The sequence below is a fragment of the Capra hircus genome, chromosome 1 (genome assembly GCF_001704415.2).
Source record: "Capra hircus breed San Clemente chromosome 1, ASM170441v1, whole genome shotgun sequence".
Classification (NCBI taxonomy): Eukaryota; Metazoa; Chordata; class Mammalia; order Artiodactyla; family Bovidae; genus Capra; species Capra hircus.
In genome coordinates, this window is record NC_030808.1 from 138,908,826 (window position 1) to 138,935,233 (window position 26,408).

The 26,408-nt window shown below is 37.2% G+C and overlaps 1 protein-coding gene across 1 annotated transcript in view; it reads right to left on the reverse strand.

Moving 5' to 3' along the window:
- BRWD1 (bromodomain and WD repeat domain containing 1) overlaps positions 1-26,408 on the reverse strand; it is a 123,910-nt gene that overhangs the window by 41,399 nt on the left and 56,103 nt on the right. Inside the window, exons 19-28 of the mRNA XM_018051507.1 lie at positions 22,198-22,381; positions 19,003-19,096; positions 14,287-14,418; positions 10,302-10,396; positions 7,544-7,733; positions 5,779-5,904; positions 5,578-5,685; positions 3,112-3,236; positions 2,404-2,486; positions 925-1,036 (exon numbers count right to left, since the gene is read on the reverse strand). Of these exons, the coding sequence (XP_017906996.1) occupies positions 925-1,036; positions 2,404-2,486; positions 3,112-3,236; positions 5,578-5,685; positions 5,779-5,904; positions 7,544-7,733; positions 10,302-10,396; positions 14,287-14,418; positions 19,003-19,096; positions 22,198-22,381 (1,249 nt within the window). The remainder of the gene's footprint in view (positions 1-924; positions 1,037-2,403; positions 2,487-3,111; positions 3,237-5,577; positions 5,686-5,778; positions 5,905-7,543; positions 7,734-10,301; positions 10,397-14,286; positions 14,419-19,002; positions 19,097-22,197; positions 22,382-26,408) is intronic.

The window sequence follows — 26,408 nt, forward strand, 5'->3', positions numbered from 1 at the left end:
ACTCTTTCACAAAGACAATGTCTGGCTGATAACTAGGTATTCACTATTAGAGTACAGAAACGATAGAAAATGCAAAAATTAACCTCACTGTAGCAATGGAAATTTAAGTATTAACAGTGAGTGTTCTTTAGGATACTGCATGCATGCATCCTAAGTGGCTTCAGTTGTGTCCGACTCTGAGTGACCCTATGGACAGCAGCCCACCAGGCTCCTCCATCCACAGGATTCTCCAGGCAAGAATATTGGAGTGGGCTGCCATTTCGTTCTCCATATAAGGAAGTATAAAAATGTATGGCAGCTTCAAAAACCGAACCAAAAATCCTGTGTGGCCTGTACCCAGGGTAAGTGAAGAAAGACAGTGTGAAAGCCTTGAATGCCATGCTTCAGCATGTGGACTTTGTTTCCACAGCCAACGGAAAGACAGCAAAGACTTTTTCTGAACAAGGGAAATGGAGTATTATGTGCTCCTGAACAGTGACATGATCCTGCAACACTGGGCTGAGGAAATACTCAGTCACTCAATCATGTCCGACTCTTTGCAACCCCACAGACTGTAGTCTGCCAGGCTCCGCTATCCACGGGGATTCTCCAGGCTACAATATTGGAGCGGATGCCATGACCTTCTCCAGGCGGTCTTCCCAACCTAGGGATCAAACCCACATCTCCTATGTCTCCTGCACTGGCAGGTGGATTTTTTTACACTGAGTCAGAGCTACACAAAAGGCCCCCGGGAAGCAAGGAGAACCCGTACCAATGAAAGCACTAGCAACAGAGGCATGCTAGAAAGACTCTACAAATGTGAGACTGACATAATAACAAATTCAATGGTGTTATTTTTATTAACCTGAAACACAGCAGTGATTTATATCACAACCTGTCACAGTGAACAAATGTTGAGAGGACTATTTTCATTGGCATACAGACCTCACAATGTAACACTGGAAATGACTATCAGGGTACTGTGGCTGATATGGCTCTTGACGTAGCACCGTTCCAAACCACCAAGCATCATCAATGATGGAACGGAACCTGTCACCTGTAAGAGACAACCAAATCTGAGATATCAATTTGCTAATAACATTAACAATTTTAATTTATACAACACCTATGACACAGATAAATCAAATAATATTTTTAATCTTAAAATCAGTCATTCCTCTTGTAGAGAATCAAGGTTAAAAATTTTTTTAAATGGGCATCTTATTGAAACAGAATGAGAGCTTATAATTTACACATTATGGGGGTTGAAAAACAGGAACAGCTAGGAACTACCAAGTTCTTTGGGACTTGGCTGTACAATGTTAACGTCCATATATTCCAGTTGTCTGGTTTTTGTTGTTTTTGGTGCCTAGATGTTCTTCTTCAAGAAAACTTTCATCTCCTCAGTCCCCAAAATAACCCTGATTACCTGAGTGGACATTACCATTAAACTAGGCTACCAAGAGAAGTCATATTATCTGATAAGATTTCATTTCAAATAGGGACTCAGGGAATTTATCTAATATTTACCTATTTGTATTGCCTGTAGAAAAAGGTAACAGAAATTAGAAAAATTAATGAGGTCAAAGCATCATTTATGAATGTGTACATGAGCTGACACAGTGGAGGTAGAACAGAGTATCTCACTGAAACTGATAAATGGAGAATGAGCTCTTCTAGGTGCCTGAAGTCAATACATGAGTTCCCCAGAGAGCAGTGCACACTGAACAGCAATGCATGCAAAGCCGTGAAACAGCTATGGCAGGCACTGGCCTAATGAGAGTCATCAATACATCCTGAGGAGGTTAGCGACCACAGAAGTCTAAGCCAGCCAGCCCACTGGCCTGCTTTAAACGGTCACCACAAAAACAACACTCAAATCACACTCAAATACCCACACTAGAAGTTAGTGCCTACATTTAAGTGATTTTATTTGTCTACCTATGTAATTCATGGCTATAAAATATCAATTTTATACAACTTTTTAATTTTTTAAAGGAATAGTTTTCTCAAGTCAATCTATTTAAGTCTAGGTTGATATAGTATCAAAGGCAAAATATTCTGGTATACCATAACACTATCAGTGTAACATCTGCATCATTTTTCAACTTTCTGATTGTTTCATATCAGAGGTAATTTTATGGATTATACCAGTGTCACATAATAGATGGAGATAATGCAGTGTAGACCAGTCTGAAAGGAAATAAAAGGTCTACTCTAGCCTATAATCAAGGAGTAAGAAATCATTCTTCCGAAATGTCACACATCATACTAATCCCTAAGCAAAATATACTTAGCAGTCACTTATCTTTCCAGAATTTACATTTTTCCATCCTCCATAATAAGCAGCAGCACAACGAAAAATTCATATCAATAAGATTAATTTTTCAGGGTATACATAAAATCCAATAAGAACAGACTTACAAGACTGCCAATTCCTCTGTCTTGCTTCATCATAAAACTGACGCAAGACAAGAAAGTCAATAACATCTGGCATGTCATGGTATCTAAACAAAAATAAAAGATTGTTATACTTCCTTCATAGCAGGTTATAGTCCAGAACAACAGTGTCCAAAGAAAATAATGGGGCCCATATTTGTAGTTTTTAATTTTCAACTAGCCTTATTAAAATAAAAAGAAACCAGTGAAATTAATTTTAAGTGTATTTCATTTAACCCAATATATCCTAAATACTGTTTTACCAAATAATACAAAATAATGAAATATTTTACATTCTCCAAGCCTTCAAAATCCAGTGTGTAAACTTACATCACACTCAATTCAAATTAGCAACAGTTCAAGTTCCCAACAGCCACATCTGGCTGACAGCTACGATACTGGATGGCACAGGTTTAGAAAATGATTCTAACATTTTCTGAAAAACAAATGTAGATGCCATCTCCACTACAGGCCAGAATTCTCTACACGTTTAAGTGGCATGGAAAATGCAATCAACACACTCCCGCCTAGTGGCCACTGCAGACCCAGGATTTTTACTTCTATGGGTCCCCTCTATCAGAACTGCAGCTCACAGCTGTGCTGCACCCTACAGCTGAATGGAAAGGACATGCTAACCAGGCAGGAGGGAAAATCTAAATTTAACTAACTCCATTTTTAAAATATAACATGTACCTAATAGAGAAAGATTTGTCTGTAAGTTTTCCAGTTGCAGGATCTATAAATGCTAGTTTGAGGCAACATAGTGTAGGGGGTCCAACCTCATATCGTATTCCAACTATTTTGACCAATTCTTGATCCTGTAACAGATATTTTAAAAACAATATATGGTTAAAATAAAGCAATTCCTCAAGATGATAATTCTCCACATACTCCCAAATTAAGTCAGCTCACAATTCAGGATTTCAAACCAGACAAGGGATTTATCATTAATTACAGTCATTTTTTGCTATATCTTCACATCTTTTTGAAGGTGTATTTAAACATTTTCTAATGTAAGCAATATGCTAGCTTTAGAAAAAACACACCAAAAGTATAAGGAGGAGGACACAAATCATCCATCAGCTCAGTATCTAAAGACAATCACTGTATACCCATTGGAACTTCCTTCTGACTTTCTTCTCTTTCTAGAGGCACATTTTCATTTACATAATTTTGTATTATGCAAATCAAAATATGTAAGCATTTGGCTTACTATTCTTCAAAAATTTGATATTAAATTTCAACCTGATACACTGCCATAAATACTTGTTTATATGAAGATCTACTGTGTGTTGTGAGCTGCTCCAGGCAGTTGGGGTAAGTAAGACAGGCAACAGGAGAGGTTCCTATTGTGAGAGAGCATCCTACTCATTAATGAGCCTTCTCCCAATATCTGCTTCCTTAATGCTAACAGTATGAGATCATTCATCCACTTATTCACTGCACAAAATGTTACAATATGCCAAACAAAGTGCTAAAAGTTCAGTTGATTCTCATTATCTGCAATATTCTTATTATTCTACAGGGCCACTTAAAACAGGGAATCAGTGACTTCACAGTGAAAACTGAACCACTGCTCCTGAAGGAAAAACAAGCTCAGGTTGATACAAGTCATAACATTTCAGTCACCTAATTAATATAGTATCTTGTGTAATGTGAATCTCGGTGTTAAAAAACCTCCTTTAATATATGTGCTGAGTCATTAACACTGGACTCACAGCCAACAGCACTATGACTCATGTCTCAGTGAAGCTACTCTAACACAGACCTTCTACCTAAGGTACATCATCACTTTCTTGTGCTTAGTTACACAAGACAGTACTCGAACACTATGTTTGGGGACCATTTTAAACAGCATGTCACCAACAAAAAAGCACAAAAACGTGAAAAAAATTTAATGTGGCGATGAATAAAATGAAAAGAACACTTATTTACAACATGAGAGCTCAAAAGAAGCTCATCTTGTTCAACCTCAGCTAAGAAACATGTTAGGCGGGCAAATCAAATTTTTTGCCAAGCTATGCATGTCTGCAAATGACTAGAAAGCATCTTGAATACTGATTCTGGTGTTACAAATAGTATACAGTGAATAGGCAAGTTGCAAATAAAAATTCATGAAAAATGAGAATCAACTGTCCTCAGGTACACAGTAATAAGTAAAAGAGATATACATCTCAAGGTATCTTAAAGCCAACTGCACAGAAGCAGAGTTTTTTCACCTTCCACAGTTAATGAAAGTATTTAAAAATACGAAGTAAAAAAAATAAAAATTACCTATAATACTATTCTACATTTAATCACCACTGACATTTGTTATTTATTTTGGTTGACCCCATGTCTTTAAAATTTTTTTGTAACTAAAACTGTAATTTCACATCCCATTTTTCCTCTTACTAGTGAAAATGTAACATTCATTTAACAAATACTTTACAACTTTCAGTTACATAGTGGGCTCTACATAGTAGCCAAATATAGAAACATATCATGATTTGGTTCCTTCAGTATTGTGGGATATTTGGATTTTTTACTAATTTTTGGCTTTTATAAACAGTGATATGGAATTACCTTGCTCATAAATTTGTATGCACTTCTGGTTCTTTCCTAAATTACCAAAAGTAAAATCACTGATTTTAAAGGTGTAAATATTTTCAGTTTTAATTCTAATTACCAAGATACCTTCTAGGGAGCCTGGACTTGTTTCTTGCACCTTTCTCACCAAGTTAAATAACTATTTGCTGCTACTTGTTAGAACATGATATTTTTCTTTAAATGTTAAAAATATGTATACAAAGTACAGAGAAGCTAAAGTTTTTCCTGTACTTTATTATGCATGTCATTGAAACTTTTTTACCGATTTTTTTGTTTGTTTGCTTTTTGGAGACTTGCACTTCTTCTGAAAATCTGTCCTGGGTACAAGCATTTTAAGATTAATGGTAATATAGTCAAGATGCCTTCCAGCAGTATAGAGTGTCCACCAAAAAGCATGTCTTCTGACTAGACCTTAATGCTTAGCAGGTTAACAGCAAAAATGTTTTTAAGGTGGAAATTAATGGAAAGATAGTAATATGGTATGCCTCCAGAGTGTTTCTTAAATGGATTTACAAATAACTACATATGTATGTGCTAAATGTTTAAGACTTCATAATGCCATCATCTTACCCTAAGATCCATTTTTCTCCATGGCTCCTTGTTAGGATTCAGTTCATAAATGTTATTTCTTCTGACAGCCTCAATATAAGCTTCATGACCCTGTCGAAAATATATTACCTACAAAAGGGAAACAGACATTTAAAAATAAAAACCTAAGAGTAATTTAATTTTATGATACATATCCATATTTTTAAACTCTGTAACTCTCACCTCATCACCCATTTGAGGAACAAAAGGAGATTTTCGAAGTGTGGTGTCAGTTATCCAAACTGGAGGATGAAATTCATATAAATGTTCCACGTCTGCAAGCTCTGCCTGAGTCATCCTCCGCAAATTCTGCCAAGGGGAACAGTACAAAGTTTAATAAGATAGAAGGTGGCAGCATGCACTGTTTAATTGAAAACAAAAGACTTTGGCTGACTTTTATAAGCATGTCACCTAATGATTAGTTTCTAACAGCATATATACTTGGTTCATACATACACAGGAACATTATCAGTTGTGTAAGCATTGTAGATCTACCGAGCACTTTTCTCCTGAATTTCTAACAGATTCTTCACAGCACTCACATTACATCCTATGAAATGGGGCTAATTTCAAACTAAACCCTCTTCAACAACCCTCTTCAACACACTAAGCCTACTTTGCCAAGACTCCACAGTGAATTCTACCACAGACTAATTATCTCAGGCAGTCTCCTCTGGATTTGAGGTTTCGAGACTGGTAATTTCACATATGATTTCACTTACATGTGCAATTTAAAAGATGACACAAATGCACTTTTATAGAACAGAAACAGATTCACACAGGCAGATAACAGACTTGTGGCTGTCAAGGGGAAGGGAGGGATGGGATGGGAGTCTGGGGTTAGTGGAGGCAAGCTATTATGTATAGGATGAATAAACAACAGGTCTACTGTAGAGCACAGAGGACTATATTCAATACTCTGTGATAAACCATAACGGAAGGAAAGTTTTTTTAAAAAGAGACTGGTAATTTTAAAACAGAACCACAAATTCTGCTACTCTTCCTTTCCTCTTTAACAGGTGGAGCCCAAGTCTCCTCCACTGGAGTGTGGGCTCCAACTCCTTTTAACAAAGAGAAAAAAGCATAAGTAACAATGGGCAACTTCTAAGCCTCGGTCGTAAAAGGTTTAGCCCTTGTTTAATTTTTGTTTCACTTGCTCTGGGGACAATCTGCTACCAAGGTAAGAAGACACTCAAGCAGCCCTATGGAGAGACCCATGTGGTGAGGAACTGAGGCCACCAGCCAACTACTCCATGAAAAGCTTCAAAGATCCACCTCTAATCAAGACTTCACAACACTGTGACCCACGCCAATATGATGACTGCAACCTCATGAGTCAAAAATCAGCTAATCAGTTTCCAAATTCCTGATTCATTAAAACATGAAATAATACATGTTTGTTGTTTTTAAGATAAGTTCCAAGATGATCTGTTATATAGCAAAAGATAACTAATACAAAGACATAGCATCTTTAAATATTCAACAGGAGCACATGCACTATACGTATAACGAGGTACAGGGATGTTACAGTTAGGAGAAAAGTAGTAAGATGGAACATGTCAAATGAAAATGGGAAACATGACAATAGCAGACAAAACAAGAAGGCCCTTAAAATGCCTTGAAGTATATTTCTGGTGTTGAAATTGACAGGAGAAAACAAGAGTTATGGTGGGGTTCTGAGCAAAATAGATCTTTCCCTCTGAAGTTACAGATTCAAAAAGGTGTTAAGTGCCAAGTTCAATTCAGAGCAGATTAGATAGTTTTAATAATAAAGAAGCTTTTACAAAAGTAAGTTTGTATTTTACATCTGACTCCTGATGATACAACATTATCAATCAAAATAATAACAACGAAGGCTCCAAATTCCCAAAGATATCCAATTTCTAAATATGGACAGAAACTATGAAAGTGTAGATAGATGTTATTTTTAAGGGTATACTTTTCGTACCTCTTTTTTAGGCTTATTTTCTTTCTTTCTCTTTCGTCTCCTTTTTGGAGGAGATAAATTCTCAGCAGACATTTCATCCTCTGAACTGCTGCAAAATCGAGTAATTCGTCGTCGAGATGATGTTCGTAAAGGAGGCTGCAGGTGGATGCCTGCGTCGGCTGTCCAATCAGAATACCTAGAGGAAGAGTCACTGGAAAAGGAAAAGTTGTAAGTTGTATGGAACCAGAATCTAAGCCTGAATAGCAAATTAATCCTACAACCTTAAGAGAGATGGAGACGACAAGGAGGAAAGAAAAGATCCTAGGAAGATTCTACTACTCTCACTATCAGCAAATACTGACGTGACCAAAGATCATAAGAAGAGAAAAATCTTCACTGACACTGGAAATTAGAAAAGGATGTAAGCCTGAGTAAATGTTTCTAAGTATAATTTGGATGAGAACTCACGGAAGACAACATCAAGAGCCAACTAATAATTTCCCCTTCCAAAAATGAAGTGTAGTTATGAAAACAGTAGAGACCAGAAGAGCAGCACTTCCCCTAAACTGCAGGAAGCTCAGAAATGGACTAGAAATGTTAACTGGGATGATAGACCTATCAGTGAGTATACTGAGAAGCACAAGGAAAGCAGAGCCACATCAAACAGAAAGCTATAAGTGGGCACAGCTTCTTGCCAAGAAGGGGATTCTCCCTGATATGAGAAAAGATCCCACAGAGGGACTAGTCTCGGCCTACTCTGGAGCAAAAGCAGAGCCAAACAGGAAACTCAATCTAGAAAACTAGCCCCTGCCACACTGCCAGCTTTAGCAAACACAGAAGAGGATAAAGACCCTCTAACTGGGGCCATGATTACCCAACCACATACCTCCCAAGCTCCATAAAACCCATATCCAAAAGCTATTTACTATAAATGTTATTTCTGCATTATCTTTTACGCTATAAAAAGAGCTGTTTCAAAAATCTTAAGAGCATGTGCTTTGTGTAATAAAATTCAAGATAAGCTGAATTCAAATATAATGAATATAGACACAGAAAGGCAAGGGTGGTGGTTGCCAGGGTAGGTGGGGTGGAGTGATGAATTACTGTTCAGTGGGTATATGTCTCAGTATTGCAAGATGAAATGAGCTCTGGAGACTGGGTGCACAACACTGCGAATGTACTTAACACTACCGAACTGTACAGTTAAAAACAGTTACGATGATTCATTTCACGTTCTGTGTATTTCCAATTAAAATTAAATAAAAAAGACTGAGCACCAAAGAACTGATGCCTTCGAACTGTGGTGCTAGAGAAGACTCTTTTGAGAGTCTGTTGGACAGCAAAGAGATCAAACCAGTCCAATCCTAAAGGAAATCATCCCTGAATACTGACTGGAAGGATTGATTCCAATACATTGGCCACCTGATGTGAAGAGCCAACTCACTGGAGAAGACTCTGATACTGGGAAAGATTGAAGGCAGCAGGAGACAGAGGATGAGATGGTTGGATGGCATCACTGACTCGATGGACGTGAGTTTGAGCAAACTCCGGGATGTCCATCACCATCGAAGGACAGTGAAGCCTGGGGTTCTACAGTCCACGTGGTCACAAAAAGTAGGACACGACTGAGAGACTACAACAAACAAAACTAAACAAGTATTCTAGAAATCACTCCAGCTCCTAAGCATAATGGAATAAAAGAAGACGAGAAAAGAAACCAGGAGTATGATGTAATAGTCTGTAAAGCAAAATATCAATGGAAATTAAAATATTGAGTCATATTTAGGAGAGACAATTTTCTAGACATGGTAACAGAAATAATTACGAAGAGAGAATGATGTCTAGGTTTCTGGTTTGAGCATCTGCCAAGAAAGTTGACATTTATCAAGATGAGAACAGATACTAACACCTTAAGTCCCATGAATTTGGATACCAAAACTAAACAAAAGCTAGTATGTATGATAAAATAATGTTTATATTTTAAGACAGGACAAGGAAAATTCAACATAAAATTATCTCTGTGTGACCATTTGGGCCGCCCTCCCTAATGAGCAGTGGGCATCAGCATTATATGTTAGCCAGAGCCGCTCAAAGACGGGAGTACCTGCTCAATAGTAAAGATCATTTTTTCTCCTTTCTTCTGACATTAGCAATTTAACTTCTTAAAAGAATAACCTGGTTTTCCAGCTCTGGAGGGGGTCACAGTAGTTAGTGCTCACTTTGTACAAGTTGACCTAGACTATGTATCCTTGGTGAGATGTACATAAAACAGCAGTATGTCATCCTGATGTACCATCTTTTATCTTGAAAATGCATGTGACTGTGCCTTCAGCTTCCAACAGGCCCAACAGTTCTCAGAGCTTCCTGTGAATCTGCCTCCTGGTTATAATCCTTAGTTTGGCTTGTTGATTAAAATTCCCTTTTTCTTCTTCTTGATTAATTAACTGAATTTCCATCAACATATGCAGTAACTAATAATAAACTTAACAGTGATTCTACCATTCAGACTTTGGACATTCCTCTTTATGAATGTAGCCCAAGGCTAAATTGATACTCTGAGTACACATACTTACACTTTGGCTCACATGTTTTATAGTTAAATAAAATACCCAAAATATTTTCTATAGAAACAACTGTTAATCCAGGTTTTTTTCTCCTTTTAAATGTATCAAAAACCTGACAGATGGAAGCTCTTACATCTTGAATGTCACTCAAGTATGATTCCATTCAAGGGTATGACTAAAACGCTTTAAAGCTTAAAACAAGTAAAAACAGGTACCTTGAACTTTCACTGTCACTTTCACTTCTTCTGTCACTTTTCCATTCTTCTTCCTCAGAAGAACAAGAACCTTCACTTTGATCACAAGAAGTCTCCTGATTTGTGGAGGGGAGAAAAATTAAAATCTTGACCTCCTAAACACCACGAGTCAAGAGAAACCACACAGTCCTTCTAACCAGGTAATAAAACATAATTAGGTAAACTTAAAACCAAAAGCAAGTGTCTTTACTACATCCCTTTTCTTATCAAAGAATTAGGCAAAAGAAAATATCTGTGAGACTTAACACTACTACTATTAGCAAATAAAAACCTGATATGAGAGACCATTCTCTGAGCAAAGTTAATAAGAAGATAATGTAAACGTTCTCAATGTTTCAGACTCAAGCCAGTGTTAAGACGTGAGCAGTATCATCTCGTGCACTTTCAGTTCTCTAATGACATATGATGCTGAGCACCTTTTAGAATGCTTATGTGCTACCTGTATATCTTCTTTAACAAAGTGCCTGTTAGATCTTTTGTCGATTCTTAAATTTGATTATCTTTTTATTGAATTCTAAGAATACAAGTCCTTTATCAGATATGAGTTTTACAAACATCTTCTCCCAGTCTGTGGCTTGTCTTTTCATTCTCCTAACAGTATTTTTCAGGCTTTTCTATTGTCAGGTTTTTCTTTCATGGATCACGGCACTGGAATTGTATCTAAAATTCATCACACTCAAGGTCATCTAGATTTTTATTATGTTATCTTTTAGAAATTTTATAATTCTGTATTATATTTACATTGTTTATGATAATTTGGAGTTAATTTTTGTGAAACTGTGTCTAGATTTTTTTTTCTTTTGCATGTGGCTATCCAGTTGTTCCATACCACTTGTTGAAAAGACTATGCTTTGTCCATTGAGTGGTCTTTGCTCCTCTGTCAAATGCTAATTGAGTCTATTTGTACTGGTCTATTTCTGGGTTTCTTATTCTGTTCCATTGATCTATTTGTCTAGTCTTTCACCAGTACCATGCTGTCTTAAAAACTGTAGATTATTTATACTAAGTCTTAAAGTCAGGTAGTAGCTATCAATCCTGTCCTTTTGTTGCTCTTCAGTATTCTGTTAGTTATTCTAGGGCTTTTTTTTCCCCTCCAAACAAACTTCAGAATCTCTTTGCCAATATCCAAAAAATTAACTTGCTGGGACTGTGTTCATCTTTAGATGACGTTGGGAAGAAATAACATCTTAACAAAGATGTGGAGCAGAGAAACTTTCATTCACTGGTGATCAGAATATAAAATATAACACAGCCACTATGGGTAACAGATTGGCAATTTCTTACAAAGCTAAAAAGAAACTGACCACAGAGGAAAATTAAACTCACATTACTAAAAAGGGGTCATGTGAAAAGGCCACATACTTTTTGATCCAACAATATAACATTTTAGAAAAGTCAAACCTATGGAAATGGTGAAAAGATCAATGGTGCCCATAGCTCAAGAAGACAGGAAAGTGATGATTAAGTACAGCAGAGCAGGATTTAAGACAGTGGAACTATTCTGTATCTTATGGTGGATACCAAACATTATGCATCTGTCACACCCCCATACAGCACAGTGATCCCTAATGTAAACTATAGAATTTAGTTAATGTATAAAACTGGTTCATCAGTTGTAGCAAGTGTACTATACTAAATCAAGATGTCATTAATAGGAAAAAGAAACCATATATGGGGACTATGTGATTTTTTTTTTAAACCTGAAACTACTCTAACACAGAGAGTCTTTAAAGGAAGAGAGGGTAACAACTGACTAATCTCCACAACCCTAAATAGCTGCAGTCTACTTTAACTACTGGTCTTTGCTACTAACCAGATATTTTTTTGTTTTGTTTTCAGCTGTACTGGGTCTTCACTGCAGTGGCTGCAAGCCGGCTTTCTCTAGGTGTGGTGAGCAGAGGCTACTCTCCAGTCGCAGCGCAAGGGCTTTTCATTGTGGTGGCTTCTCCTGTTGCAGACCATGGGCTCTAGGCACTCACGCTTCAGCAGTTATAGGTCACAGGCTTAGCTTCCCCAAGGCATGTGGGATCTTAGTTCCCTGACCAGGGATCAAACCCGTGTCCCTTGCAAAAGGTAGGCATATTCTTAATCACTGGACTACCAGGGAAGTCCCCCGAAGCAGGCACTTTTAAACTGAGACACAACCTTTTCCTGTAACAGCCATTAAGTGCATCATAACAGACACTGAAAATGCCAAGGAGAAACAAACTAAAAGAAAATATCTACTTTGTTCACTTCATTTGAAAATGCAAAGTAAACATATTCTAAAAAAAAAAAAAAAGCTTCTCAAAATGGGAGCCCAACACCATTCAAGGAGTACAGATTCCTAGGCCTGCCAATCTAGATCAACTGAAAAGTCTGCTTTTTATGTTCAAAACAGACTTCTAAAAAAATCACAGTAATAAGCTATTAAAATCTACTACCTAGAAACCACACATTCTGCGAAAAAATTTTACATGTTTTATCTCAGTTAACTCTCAAAACACTTCTGTAAACAAAGGGTTAAGACAAAGCTAATGAAACAAGTTTCAGAGGCTTTCAATTTAACTTGTCTATCAAGGCCTTGTGTCTACTTGTAACTCCCGAGTTCTTTTTCTAAAAGATGTCCCTAAGTTAAACAAAATTCAAACTCCAAAAATCCTGGATCTATCCTGCCTATGAGTTTTATACTGTCAAGTCACTACCTGCCCACTAACTAAATAACAATTATGGACAAGGATGTGAAGAAAATTGGCAACTGCATACATCACTGACTGGGAATATAAAATGCAGCCACTCTGGAAAACAGTCTGGCAATTGTCAAAAGGTTAACTACAAAGTTACTATATGACCCAGCAAATTGACTACTAGATATAAACCGAAATGGAAATTTATGTCCTAACAAAACCCTGTGCCTAAATGCTGATAAGCAGCAATACTGACCACAGTCAAATAGTAGAAGCAGAACTTCCCTGGTGATCCAGTGGTTAAGTATCTGCAGGGGATACCAGTTCAATCCCTGGTGCAGGAAGATTTCACATGCCATGGGGCATCTAAGCCATGCACCTAGAGCCTGTGCTCCACAGCAAGAGAAGCCACTGCAATGAGGATCCCACACACCACAACGAGAATAGTCCCTGCTCTCCCCAACAAGAGAAGCCACCGCAATGAGAATCCCACACACCACAACAAGAATAGTCCCTGCTCTCCTCAATGAGAGAAAGCCTATGCACAGCAGCAAAGAACCAGTACAGCCAAAACTTAATTTTTTTTTTAAGTAGAAATAATACAAATGCCCACTAGCTGATGAGTGGGTAAACAAACTGCAGTCTATTCCTATAATAGAATATAGGGCAATGAAAAAGAATGAAGTACTAATCTTGCCCTGGAAGCACTGGAAGCAATGGAATCAGGCCTGAAAGCATTAAGTGAAAAATGCCAGTCACAAGATCATACTGTATGTGTCTATTAAATGAAATGTCCAGAATACAAAAACTAACAGGAATAGAAAGATTAGTGGCTGCCAGGGGCAGCCATCCATGGAAGTACTTGCAAATGGGTATAAGGTTTCTTCTTAGGTGATTAAAATATTTTGAAATTAAATAGTGGTGGCGACAGCACAATTTTGTTAATATTCTAAAACCACTGGACATTGTAGATGGCATGGTACAAAGGTGTTCAAAATTGTTAGAGAAATTCAAAATGTGAAATTTCATTAATCTCTAGAGAATACTACTGTTGTTAGTTTAGTCGCTAAATCATGTCAGACTTTTTGTGGCCCCATGAACTGTAGCCAGGACAAGAATACTGCACTCCAGGGGATCTGCCTGAACCAGGGATCAAACCCACAAGAAATAATAATAATGATGATAAAAATAAAAAATACTGTATTTTTATATAATTTCAAGGTCGATTCAAAGTGAAGAATTAAAGATAATTTTGTATGTTTTAAAGTTATGAAACTCACATGTCTTATGGAGCTTGAAGATTCATTTCCAGAAGATAACTCAAGCCGTCCAAGATTTCTTCTACCATAATTTGGATATTTACGCCTACATGTCCTCTGTCTAGACTGTGACATCAAAGTCATTGAATCAGACTGAAATACAAATGTGCAGATGAGAATAAACACTTAAGTAAGTACAACCTTCAATAAAATATTAATCAGTCTATCAAGTCCCTAAAGGATTTAAGGCAAAAATAATAATAGTAAGTTCAAAAAATAAAATATTCTTGAATGGGTATTTTTGCCACATATTGTTAATTAAGGTTGGTTGTTTTTTGCTTTTTTGTTTTTAACTTTTAAGATATTTAGACGACATGGCTAAATATAATAAGCACATTAGATCAGCATCTTCCAAACTGCATCATATTAATGGGTTTACCATAAGATAATAACTATAATCCAAAATAGAAATCACTTTAAAATATTTATCTTAGAAGTGAAACTATATATTCCTATATTATGATGCAGTAACCAATCTTAAGAAACCAATCTTAAGTAATATATCACTGTGTGAATGCACAGAGACAAATATCTGAAATGATCCTTAAATAACAATACAACTTATTCTCAGGTTTTAACTTTTTGGATGATTTGTTGTCAGTACTTTTCAGCTGTGCTTGAATTTTTTAAAATACTTTTTAATTAACAAAATAATTAAGTAATCGTTTAAAATCAGCCAAGTAAAATAGCTAGATTGAAAGAGCAGCAGTGGGGGTGAAGGGCGGAGGAGCATGCTATTCCTTAAACACCAAAGTCATACATGTGAAAGCACTCCGTTAAAGTATATATTCCCAGAACTGATACACAAATCAATTTTCATGTTAGTGCCATCTGTTTATAACCATGAGGGTGTTTTATCAACATATCCTGGATGATTTTAAAACAACTCTTTCCTTAATCTGCCATTACTTTTTTTTGGTTAGAGCAGCAATTTCTATTAATGAATTTCATGACTAAGAATACGTAAATCAGATGGACCAAAAAACTACCACTAAGAACAAGAAAATCTGTCAAAATACAATTTTTTAAAAAAATTTGAGGGCACTATATATCTAACAAGTCTATGAAGATTTACAAGACTAATACAAACAAAAAAGTTATCAGCAATGTAAAAGAACCCTAGATTTTCACTCTGGAAGAGGAAGCTGAAAGATTTAACAGATAAGCAAAAAACTGACCGACTAAATTCTTGAGTTAAGCTAACAAAAATTGCAATCCAGAGTCTCCTATATATAGGTGAGCACCTCAAGCTTCGGCTGTTAGCCCAAAGGACTACAATCTAGACTATAAGTAAACTACAGATCAACAGTAATCCCAAGGAACTAAAAGTCCATCCTTGTCTGGGTTAAGGTGATACAAGCTTGAAAGTGGCCCAGGTAGCCTACGAGAAGCAAATCATACATGCTCTGGGGAGTAAAAACCATCCGAGGCTTCAAATCATCTCTAACCTCTAACATTCAATGAAAAAACACAGGGAACAGGACTTTCCTGGTGAAATATACACATATTATATGCTCCAATAATTTTGTTCCAGTGCATATACTCAAAAGAAATACATACACCGATACCAAGAAATATCCTGGTCCAGCAGTTAAGAAACCCCCTGCCAATGCAGGGGACACAGGTTCAATCCTTGGTCCAGAAGATTCCACATGCTGCAAGGCAACTAAGGCCGTGCACCACAACTACTTGAAGTGCACACTAGAGCCTGTGCTCTGCAACAAGGGAAACTACCACAATGAGAAGCTTGCACACCACAACTAGAGAGTAGCTCCCACTCACCGCAACTAGGGAAAGCCCACGTGCAGCAATGAAGACCCAGAGCAGTCATAAATAAATAAACAAAACATAGGCAACAAAGAAAATTTAACTGTAAAAAAAATGAGAAAAAAAATCAATACTGAATGGAAACGCATCAACAGGGGAGTAAGATACTGAAATAATCAAATGGGTTTTTTAAATAACTAGGGCTGATTTTCAAGGAAATAATGAGAACTTCAGAAAATGGAAAATTCTGAACTGAAAAAAATATAATAACTAAAACTAAGAACACAAATTTAATAGCAGATTACACACAGAGAGCTGCAGAGAACTAAAGGGAACATATTCAGTCAGAAAAAAAAACAGAACAGCAAGAAACAGCCTAGAAACAAAAGAGAAAATAAGAGACAGAAAGTAGAGTATAAAAACATGCTATGCAAACACTAGCCAAAAGAAGGCTAGCACAGCTACATTCCTGTAAAAGAACCTGAAGAATAAAGCACTACTACAGATAAATTCATAATGATAAAAGGTTCAATTCAGTAGGAAAAAGGAAAATTCTAAACATGTACACACGTACACACCATATGACATAGCTTCAAACTACATAAAAAACAAGCAGAATCAAAGACATCTACAAACAGTGATATTTTAACACACATCTCACCTTACAGTGATATTTTAACATACATCTCACCTTCCTTATAGACGAGTTCAATCACTTTGAAACCACATGTGGCATTAACTACTACAGCTGAATATACACATATTATATGCTCCAATAATTTTGCTCCAGTGCATATACTCAAAAGAAATACATACAAGGATACCAAGAAATATGTACAAAATGTTTTAGCAGTATTCCTGAGTTATTATTCGTAATATGAAAACAATCCAAATGTCCTTTAAGAACAAGTTAAACAGCAACATGCTCATTGTGTGAATACTATCCAGTAATGAAAACAACTGAACTGCAACTACTCACAACAAAGATAAATCTCACAAGGTCAAATGCAAGCCAGATACAAAATATTACATATACATACTGTATGATTCCATTAAGATCAGTGTTTCTTATCCTTTTTCACATTATCATTACCCTGTAAAAAACTTGACTTTCTCATTTGCCCCCTCAAAATTGCTATTACCACAGATACCACATAAGTATTTATGTACTATATATGTATCCATGAATCTGTATATAAATAGATTAAGGTTTAAAGTGTTAGCCTTCTTGTCCAATACAGGGTTTAAAATAGCTAGAAACAAAAATTTGATTGAAAACTTTAAAAGCTCTCTGCATTTAACTTTGTAACTGTTTCTTGAATAAATTTTTGATGTAATTTGATTGTAAAATATCAAATTACATACCCAAATTAGAAACTTATGAACATATGTGCTGTGCTATGCTTGGTCATTCAGTCATGTCTGACTCTTTGCGACCCCATGGACTCTAGCCTGCCAGGCTCCTCAGTCCATGGGGATTCTCCAGGCAAGAATACTGGAGTGGGTTGACATGACCTCCTCCAGGGGCTCTTCTTAACCTAGGAATTGAACTAGGGTCTCCAGGATTGCAGGTGGATTCCTTACCATCTGACTCAGCAGGGAAGCCCAAGAATACTGGAGTGCGTAGCCTACTCCTTCTCCAGGGGCTCTTCCTGACCTAGGAATTGAACTGGGATCTCCCGGATTGCAGGCGGATTCTTTACCATCTTAGCCAGCAGGGAAGCCCAAGAATACTAGAGTGGGTAGCTTATCCCTTCTCCAGGGGATCTTCCCAACCCAGGAATCACATAGGGGTCTCCTGGATTACAGGTAGATTCTTTAACAGCTGAGCTACCAGGGAAGCCCTCTATGAATATATAATAGCACTGTAATCAAAATTTTAAAAATCTTTCATAACTTATTTTTTCAGCAAAAACAATTGAAAAAAATTGATTTCTTAAAAATTGTAGTTAAATTTAACTTTAAAGTTTTTTCAAGAGGAAATACCCTAACTAAAGCTGAAGATATACTCATTCAAATAGTCAACATTTTCTTTTCAGTACTTTACATAGTAATGACTTGAATTACTTTTAAATTAAATAATAAGATAGAAGCAGCTTTTATTGAATTCTCAAAGCCCAAGTCATAAACAAAGGCACTGTTTATGTGGCATCAAGACAGTGAATGTGGCAGCCAGGCACGTAGAGGCCATTTCTCATGATACGGATACAAGACTAAATGATCAACTGAAACAGAATACCTTGCAAACACAACCATTTTTCAACACAGTTTTCTAGCACTTATCTTGCATATATTTTGTGTAAATTCCATTAACTTGCTAATGCTTCATATATGATAGTTATGAAAATCTAAAATGAGCAATTAAACACTAAGGAATAAGATTTTTCTCAAGTGAGTTTGGGCTTTGCATGGTCACATACCTAAGATTTTTAATAAATGCATGATTTGGAAAACATCAGAAAAAAACAAAAGTTAACCAGCATCTTTAGAAGTCAAATAATTACCTTCAGGAGAAAGGAGAAGTGATTGAGAATGGAAACAAAATGCTTCTGATGGGCTCATAATGTTCTAGTGATTATTAAGAGTGTAATCATTTTCTTTTTTCTTCTTAGGCCACGCCATGAGGCATGCAGGATCTTGGTTCCCCGACCAAGGACTGAACCCAGGCCTCCCAGACCCTCCACATTGGGAATGGGGAGTCTTAACCACTTAACCACCAGGGAAGTCCTGACAATAATTCCCTAGAATCCTGCAGCATTCTCAGCCATTGGGCTACTTCCTGTAAGTTTCAAGCCACTTTTCCTAACAGAAGACTAATATTACCAATATTCACATTGGTCAAAAAGAAAACTATAAATTTCAGTTCAATTTCTAATTTGTTTATTCCTAAGAAAATGGAATTCAGGTTACCTTTTGTGAGAACTGGAGAGTCTTCCTCTTTCTTCCAATTATATAAAGATTTCTTTCTTGTTCACCTTTCTCTATTCTGAAGTCTTCCAACTTCCTACAAATTTAAGTACGCAGTTATATTAGTTACAGATAAATAAAGGATATATATAGAAAAAAATCATTAAGAGTCTGGGAATCATAAATTACTTTTTAAATTAATTCCTAAAGTTATAATAAAATTTAAGTCAAACAGAAGTTTGCAAGGAACTTAATATAAACAATATCTTACAGGCAACTAGGAGGTCCTATTTTTCGTATCTAACACAGAAATATTCATTTATGTTCTGCTTGGCCCTATGAGGACCAATTTGAACAGGATCTCTCACATTAGCTACTCAAAATGTACCTACAATTTTTCAAAATTGCAATTCTATTCTCTAAAGAAAAAATAAGAGCAGAATCCTTCTCCAAACTTAACACTTCTCATTTTATAATTTCCAGAAACCAGAACAGCAATGTTACTGTTTCTTTTAATCACCTATATTTCACTCACTTTACACAAAAGAAAATTCATAATGTTGCTGTGACCAATTTCAGAACAAGGGGTCTTTGGCAATGAGAGTTCAAGAACTAAATGTCTTTTTTCTCAGATATGAACGTTGTTGAAAACATGGCTTTATGCTTTGTGTGCTCACATTAAAATTCCACTAGAAAAGTTTCAAAACTGACTTTGTACCCATGCTCTAAGATATAAGTGAACATTGAAATGAGTATAAGCATAAGTGATATAAAGACAAAGACTGATTTCCAAGGAAATCACTTTTTTCTCAAGATACATCTGCAGCCCACACTCATATGACAGCCAAACATCATCTACAGGGGAGTTCTAAATCAGACTCCCCTTCACAAGTAATCAATTTCACCAGCAGTATGTGTATTTAAGGAACCTGTAAGCCAAATGAAACTTGTACCCTATACCTGTACACCTCCCTTTGTTTTGACAGTGAACCACTACACACAATTTATTTTCAATCAATAATAAAGCAAAAGAACATTCTAGATTTTCAAAAGTACCACGTTCAACTGTGCGTGATTCCACACCTATGTGAGGTGGTCAGCTAAGAAAAGTAACATTATGAAAGATCACAATATATATATATGTGATTTACTCATTCATTTAGAATGAACATAATTTCTATTTATTGGATTAAGACAAACTATATACCTGAACTTTAGCCCTAAACAGAACCATGCCATGTCATGCTAAGTCACTACAGTCATGTCCGACTCTTTGTGACCCCATGGACTGTAGCCCGCCAGGCTTCTCTGTCCATAGGATTCTCCAGCCAAGAATACTGGAGTGGGTTGCCATGCTCTCCTCCAGGGGATCTTTCCAACCCAGGAAATTCTGGGACTTCCCTGGTGGCACAATGGATAAGAATCCTCCTGCCAATGCAGGGGACTCAAGGATTCAACCTCTGGTCCAGGAGGATTCCACATGCCTTGGAGCAAACAAGCCCATGCACCAAAACTATGGAGCCTGTGCCCTAGAGCCTGCACCCTGCAACAAGAGCAGCCACTGCAAGGAGAAGCCTACACACCACGACGAGTAGCCCCAACTTGCCACAGCTACAGAAAGCCTGCCCACAGCAAGGAAGATACAGCACCACCAAAAATAAAAAATATATATTTTTTAAAAAACGAAAGAAATGCTTGTTTAAAGAACTATTCTTCAGGACTTTCATTTCTGATAACTCTTTGCTTCCCTTGATTTTGACAACAAAAAGTATAGCAAAATGACATGATCATGCAACTCAAGACAAATTTTAAGGCTTAACTATAGCATACTACATACATGGTGGTGATTTTCTGTATTTCTTATCCCAATTTCAGGTTTTGCTTTCTACCAATTTATTGTACACTTATAAGCATTCTTAAATTCACTGTATAAAACAGAAGTATCATAAAATACTAATCACTGACTCTTCTGGCTAAACACATGAAAACTTACACAAAATTATCTTCAAGGTATTAGTTATTACGAGACACAAACATGACAGAATGCTGAAAGGTTTTAGATGTCAACAAAAATAGTATTTGCTGCCTCCATTTTGGTAACTTGAAAATCAGTACAATACAATTCAGTACAAGGAAAACCCTACCACCCATAGTATACTTAGGAGATATCATCTCTCCCTAAAAGAAAATAGGGCTACTTAAGAAGAAAGACTGATCCTAGGTCTAGGTAAAAAAATTTACAAAATGAACCTGTAACCCTGTCATGCCTGACATCAAAGACGATATGCAAGGGTACTACGTCATTTCAAAAGGACTCCAGGGCCAACCTGCAGAAGCTCCTCCTGGCCAGAGATGGATAAACTTAAATATCAATAAGGACATAAGAAATAGCTGTATCACAGTAGTATGATTAATACAGTGAAAACACACACACACAAACTGGCCTCTCTAGGACAGAAAGGAATAAATTTTTATTTTGTGGGCAAATAAAGCAAAATGAGCAAGCATCTATCCTGTTTTTTGTATACAAACTTTACTACTGGATGATCAAATAGTAGAAGTGGGTAAATTTTTGTTTAGAAGTATCCAAGATAATAAAAAACTCCGAGCTGAAATATCACTTTTATAATCTCTAAAGAATTAATGCATCTAGGGTAGTCAGCATCAACACCTGCTACCACCACAAAAAAAAAAAAAAAAAAGGAAACTATGTGCCTTCTGATGGAATTTTACCACTTATGCAATAATCTCACAAAAAACTACAAATATGACATTTGAAACAACTGGAAATCTGAACACTGGCTATTTGGTTCTATTGAGGAATTGTTCATTTCTTTTTAAGATATGACAATGGCACTTACAGTTTTATTTTAAGATAAGGAATTATCTTCAGAAAATACATACTGATAAACTTTTGGACAAAATGGTAAGTCTGAACATCCTTCAAAATAATATTGAAGGAAGAAAAGGCCGGTGTTTACGTAGATCAAACAAAATGAGTTATGAAAAAATTTACCGCAGTAAAAACTTAGAGAACAATTTTGACATTTTTCTACCACAATTAAAATATATCCCAACCCATTACTAAAATATATGTATATGATTATTTATACCACTAAAAATTTAACTATGTGTAAATAACCATATAGATATATTTTCATAGATATAAACAATATTAATAGATATCCTAAAACAAACCTAAATATGCCTAGTGGTACCTCTGGGACAACCACTCTTCGCTTCCAAGCCTGCAGGTCACGCTCCGTAGCCATCTGACTGCGTGGAGCATTCTGGTGCATCTGACGGACACCTTCCACTTGTCCACTACGACGCAGACCAATATTTGGAGGAGACTGGATGTCTAAGCTTAGTCTTCTAAAACCTAGGAAAAAATTGTAAAGAATGACTGCAAAACAAACTTCAATCTAATATGCATACACGTTCCTCCTAATATGATACAAACCAAAATAAAAAGATGTACTGAAAAAACTTTGGAAAAAAATTTTTAATGTGACTGAAACCAAAATGTAGAATACAGAACATGACTATTAACATCATTTTCCATTTTTACTAGACTTTCTGAATTTTATGTTACAAGCATTTTCTATAATAATGTTATACTTGCAGTCCTAAAAACCTTGCCTTCCTCAAAACTGCAAGCTAAAACATTATCTTTCTAGAAAAATCAGCAATGCAAATAGATGTCTCAAACTATGGTGGCTTGATAATAAGAGCTCTAATAACAAACATTATTTATGACCTAAAGAGATAATCTAAGCCACTCAGGCAAGCAGCCTGCCCGAGAACATTAGTAAAAATTCACAAAACTGTGAAGTGGGGAAATGCTGGCAGCACCTGAAGTGGAGCTAGGGGCGTGGGTAACAGGGCAATGCGGACAACACTGGGCCGTGAGCCTGCGCAGAGTTGGGCAAGCAGACACAGGAGGTGGCAGAGTGACCTCCCAGGAGCTGGAACTCACAAAAGATGGAGACTACCCGGAGGGGTTGCGGGGCGGAAGCCCAGGCAAGTACTTGTTTCCTTAAAATACAGAGTGAGCACAGGGAACTCTATCTACTCAATGCTCTGTGGTGACCTAGATGGAAAGAAATTCCAAAGAAGAGGGGATATATCTATATGTATAGTTATTTCACTTTGCTGCACAGGAGAAATTAACACAATGTTGTAAAGCAACTATACTCAAATAAAAAAAATTTTTTTTCTTTTTTTTTTTTTAAGAAAGTTAAATTCCATATATATGTATTAGTATACTGTATTGGAGTTTTTCTTTCTGGCTTACTTCACTCTGTATAATCGGCTCCAGTTTCATCCATCTCATCAGAACTGATTCAAATATATTCTTTTTAATGGCTGAGTAATACTCCATTGTGTATATGTACCACAGCTTTCTTATCCATTCATCTGCTGATGCAGGATACAGCATGCTTGGGGCTGGTGCACGGGGATGACCCAGAGAGATGTTATGGGGAGGGAGGTGGGAGGGGGTTCATGTTTGGGAATGCATGTACACCCGTGGTAGATTCATGTCAATGTATGGCAAAACCAATACAGTATTGTAAAGTAAAATAAAGTAAAAATAAAAATTAAAAAATAAAAAAAGAAAGTTAAAAAAAAAAACAACAAAAAAAGCAAGAGTGAAGAGGACCCTGCTACTAACTGGGGGCTATATACTTTTTGGCCACCTGTAAAAAGCAGAGACATTACTTTGCCAACAATGTTTCTGGCTAGTCAAGGCTATGGTTTTTCCAGTGGTCATGTATGGATGTGAGAGTTGGACTGTGAAGAAAGCTGAGCACCAAAGAACTGATGCTTTTGAACTGTGGTGTTGGAGAAGACTCTTGAGAGTCCCTTGGCCTGCAAGAAGATCCAACCAGTCCATCCTAAAGGGGATCAGTCCTGGGTGTTCACTGGAAGGACTGAGGTTGAAGCTGAAACTCCAATACTCTGGGCCACCTCATGCGAAGAGCTGACTCATTTGAAAAGACCCTGATGCTGGGAAAGACTGAGGGCAGGAGGAGAAGGGGACGACAGAGGATGAGATGCTTGGATGGCATCATGGACTCGATGGACATGGGTTTGGGTGGACTCTGGGAGCTGGTGATGGACAGGGAGGCCTGGCATGCTACGGTTCATGGGGTCACAAAGAGTTGGACACAACTGAGCGACTAAACTGAACTGAACTGATGCGAAGAGCTGACTCATTTGAAAAGCCCCTGATGCTGGGAAAGATTGAAGGCAGGAGGAGAAGAGGACGACAGAGGATGAAGTGGTTGGATGGCATCACCGATTCCATGGAGATGAATTTGAGTAAACTCCAGGAGTTGGTGATGGACAGGCAGGCCTGGCGTGCTGTGGTCCATGGGGTCGCGAAGAGTCGGATATGACTGAGTGACTGAACTGAACTGAAGGAGGCTATTAAATTTTACTTCAAATACACCAGCTCTCCTTGCCTAGGATAAAATTCAAATACGAGTGAATGCAACTTCTGCACTCTTCGACATACAACATTCTGTTTACCGATCAAATGCGAACCAGTTTGTACTGCACAATATACTATACTTCATCTATTAAAAATGACATTAAGTGAGCCTGCTATTAATCCAAAATTCATATTAAAACATACTGATGTTTAAGAAACACTTTCTGCATTTAGAACTAAAAATAAATTCTAAATTTAACTGCCCAAGTCACGGCATTATTCTGCAACAACTTGAAGAAAACATGCACAGGTTACTTATCTCAGGTTACTTTTCATACGATGAAAAGTAACATGAGTGACCATAAACAGATTAATTACAAAGAATGGTTATTCCACACAGTGGAATACTATGAAGATATAAAAAGGAATGAAGAAGAGTTCTATGAATGGATAGGAGTGATTTCTAGAATATACTGTAAAGGAAAAAAGCAAGGTGTGCAGAGGAATGCATACATATCTTGAGTCACTTGCTCTGATGCACTGAGATAAACACAGCAACTATGCAGTGTATGTGCGTGCGTGTGTGTGCGTGCGTGAGCACATGCGCACTTGTGTGTTAGTTGCGTAGTCGCATCCGACTCTTTGCAACCCCACAGACTGTAGCCCACCAGGACCCTCTGTCCATGGGATTCTCCAGGAGACAACACTGGAGTGGGTTGCCATTTCCTTCTCCAAAAGGAACTATAGAAAGAAAGAAAGTGAAGTCGCTCAGTTGTGTCCGACTCTTTGCGACCCCAAGGACTGTAGCCTACCAGGCTCCTCCATTCATGGCATTTTCCAGGCAGGAGTACTGGAGTGGGTTACCATTTCCTTCTCCAGTATTCTTGCCTAAAATGTTGAACCTGAAATCTGTGAAGTAACAGACCTAAACTCTCATAAGTACCAGCACCATGAGGGAACTGTTCTAAATTAGGAGAAGTAATAATTACGCACAACAACCAAGGCTTGATTAAATCTTAAAATTTTAAAAAGCCCTGAAAGACAATTTTGGAACAAGTGAGGAAACAGGAAGATTGTACATTAGGTAGCAGTATTTTATAGTTTGTATACTGTATAGTATTATAAAATTTGTTGACCTATGATCACTATATTATGAACATATAAAAATGTTTCTGGTTCTTGGAAGATACAGAATCATGTCTGAAGGGATAAAGTTCACAGTATCTCCAACTTGCTCTAAAATTTAAGAAAAAATTACCAGAGACAGAAATTATTTCAAGTGTATATAAGAACCATCAGTTCAGTCGCTCAGTTGTGTCCAACTCTTTGCGACCCCATGAATTGCAGCACACCAGGCCTCCCTGTCCATCACCCACTCCCGGAGTTCACTCAGACTCACATCCATTGAGTCAGTGATGCCATCCAGCCATCTCATCCTCTGTCATCCCCTTCTCCTCCTGCCCTCAATCCCTCCCAGCATCAGAGTCTTTTCTAATGAGTCAACTCTTCACATGAGGTGGCCAAAGTACTGGAGTTTCAGCTTTAGCATCATTCCTTCCAAAGATATCCCAGGGCTGATCTCCTTCAAAATGGATTGGTTGGTTGGATCTCCTTGCAGTCCAAGGGACTCTCAAGAGTCTTCTCCAACACCAAAGTTCAAAAGCGTCAATTCTTCGGTGCTCAGCCTTCTTCACAGTCCAACTCTCACATCCATACATGACCACTGGAATAAACCATAGCCTTGACTAGACGGAACTTTGTTGGCAAAGTAATGTCTCTGCTTTTCAATATGCTATCTTGGTTGATCATAACTTTTCTTCCAAGGAGTAAGCGTCTTTTAATTTCATGGCTGCAGTCACCATCTGCAGTGATTTTGGAGCCCCCCAAAATAAAGTCTGACACTGTTTCCACTGTTTCCCCATCTATTTGCCATGAAGTGATAGGACCGGATGCCATGATCTTCATTTTCTGA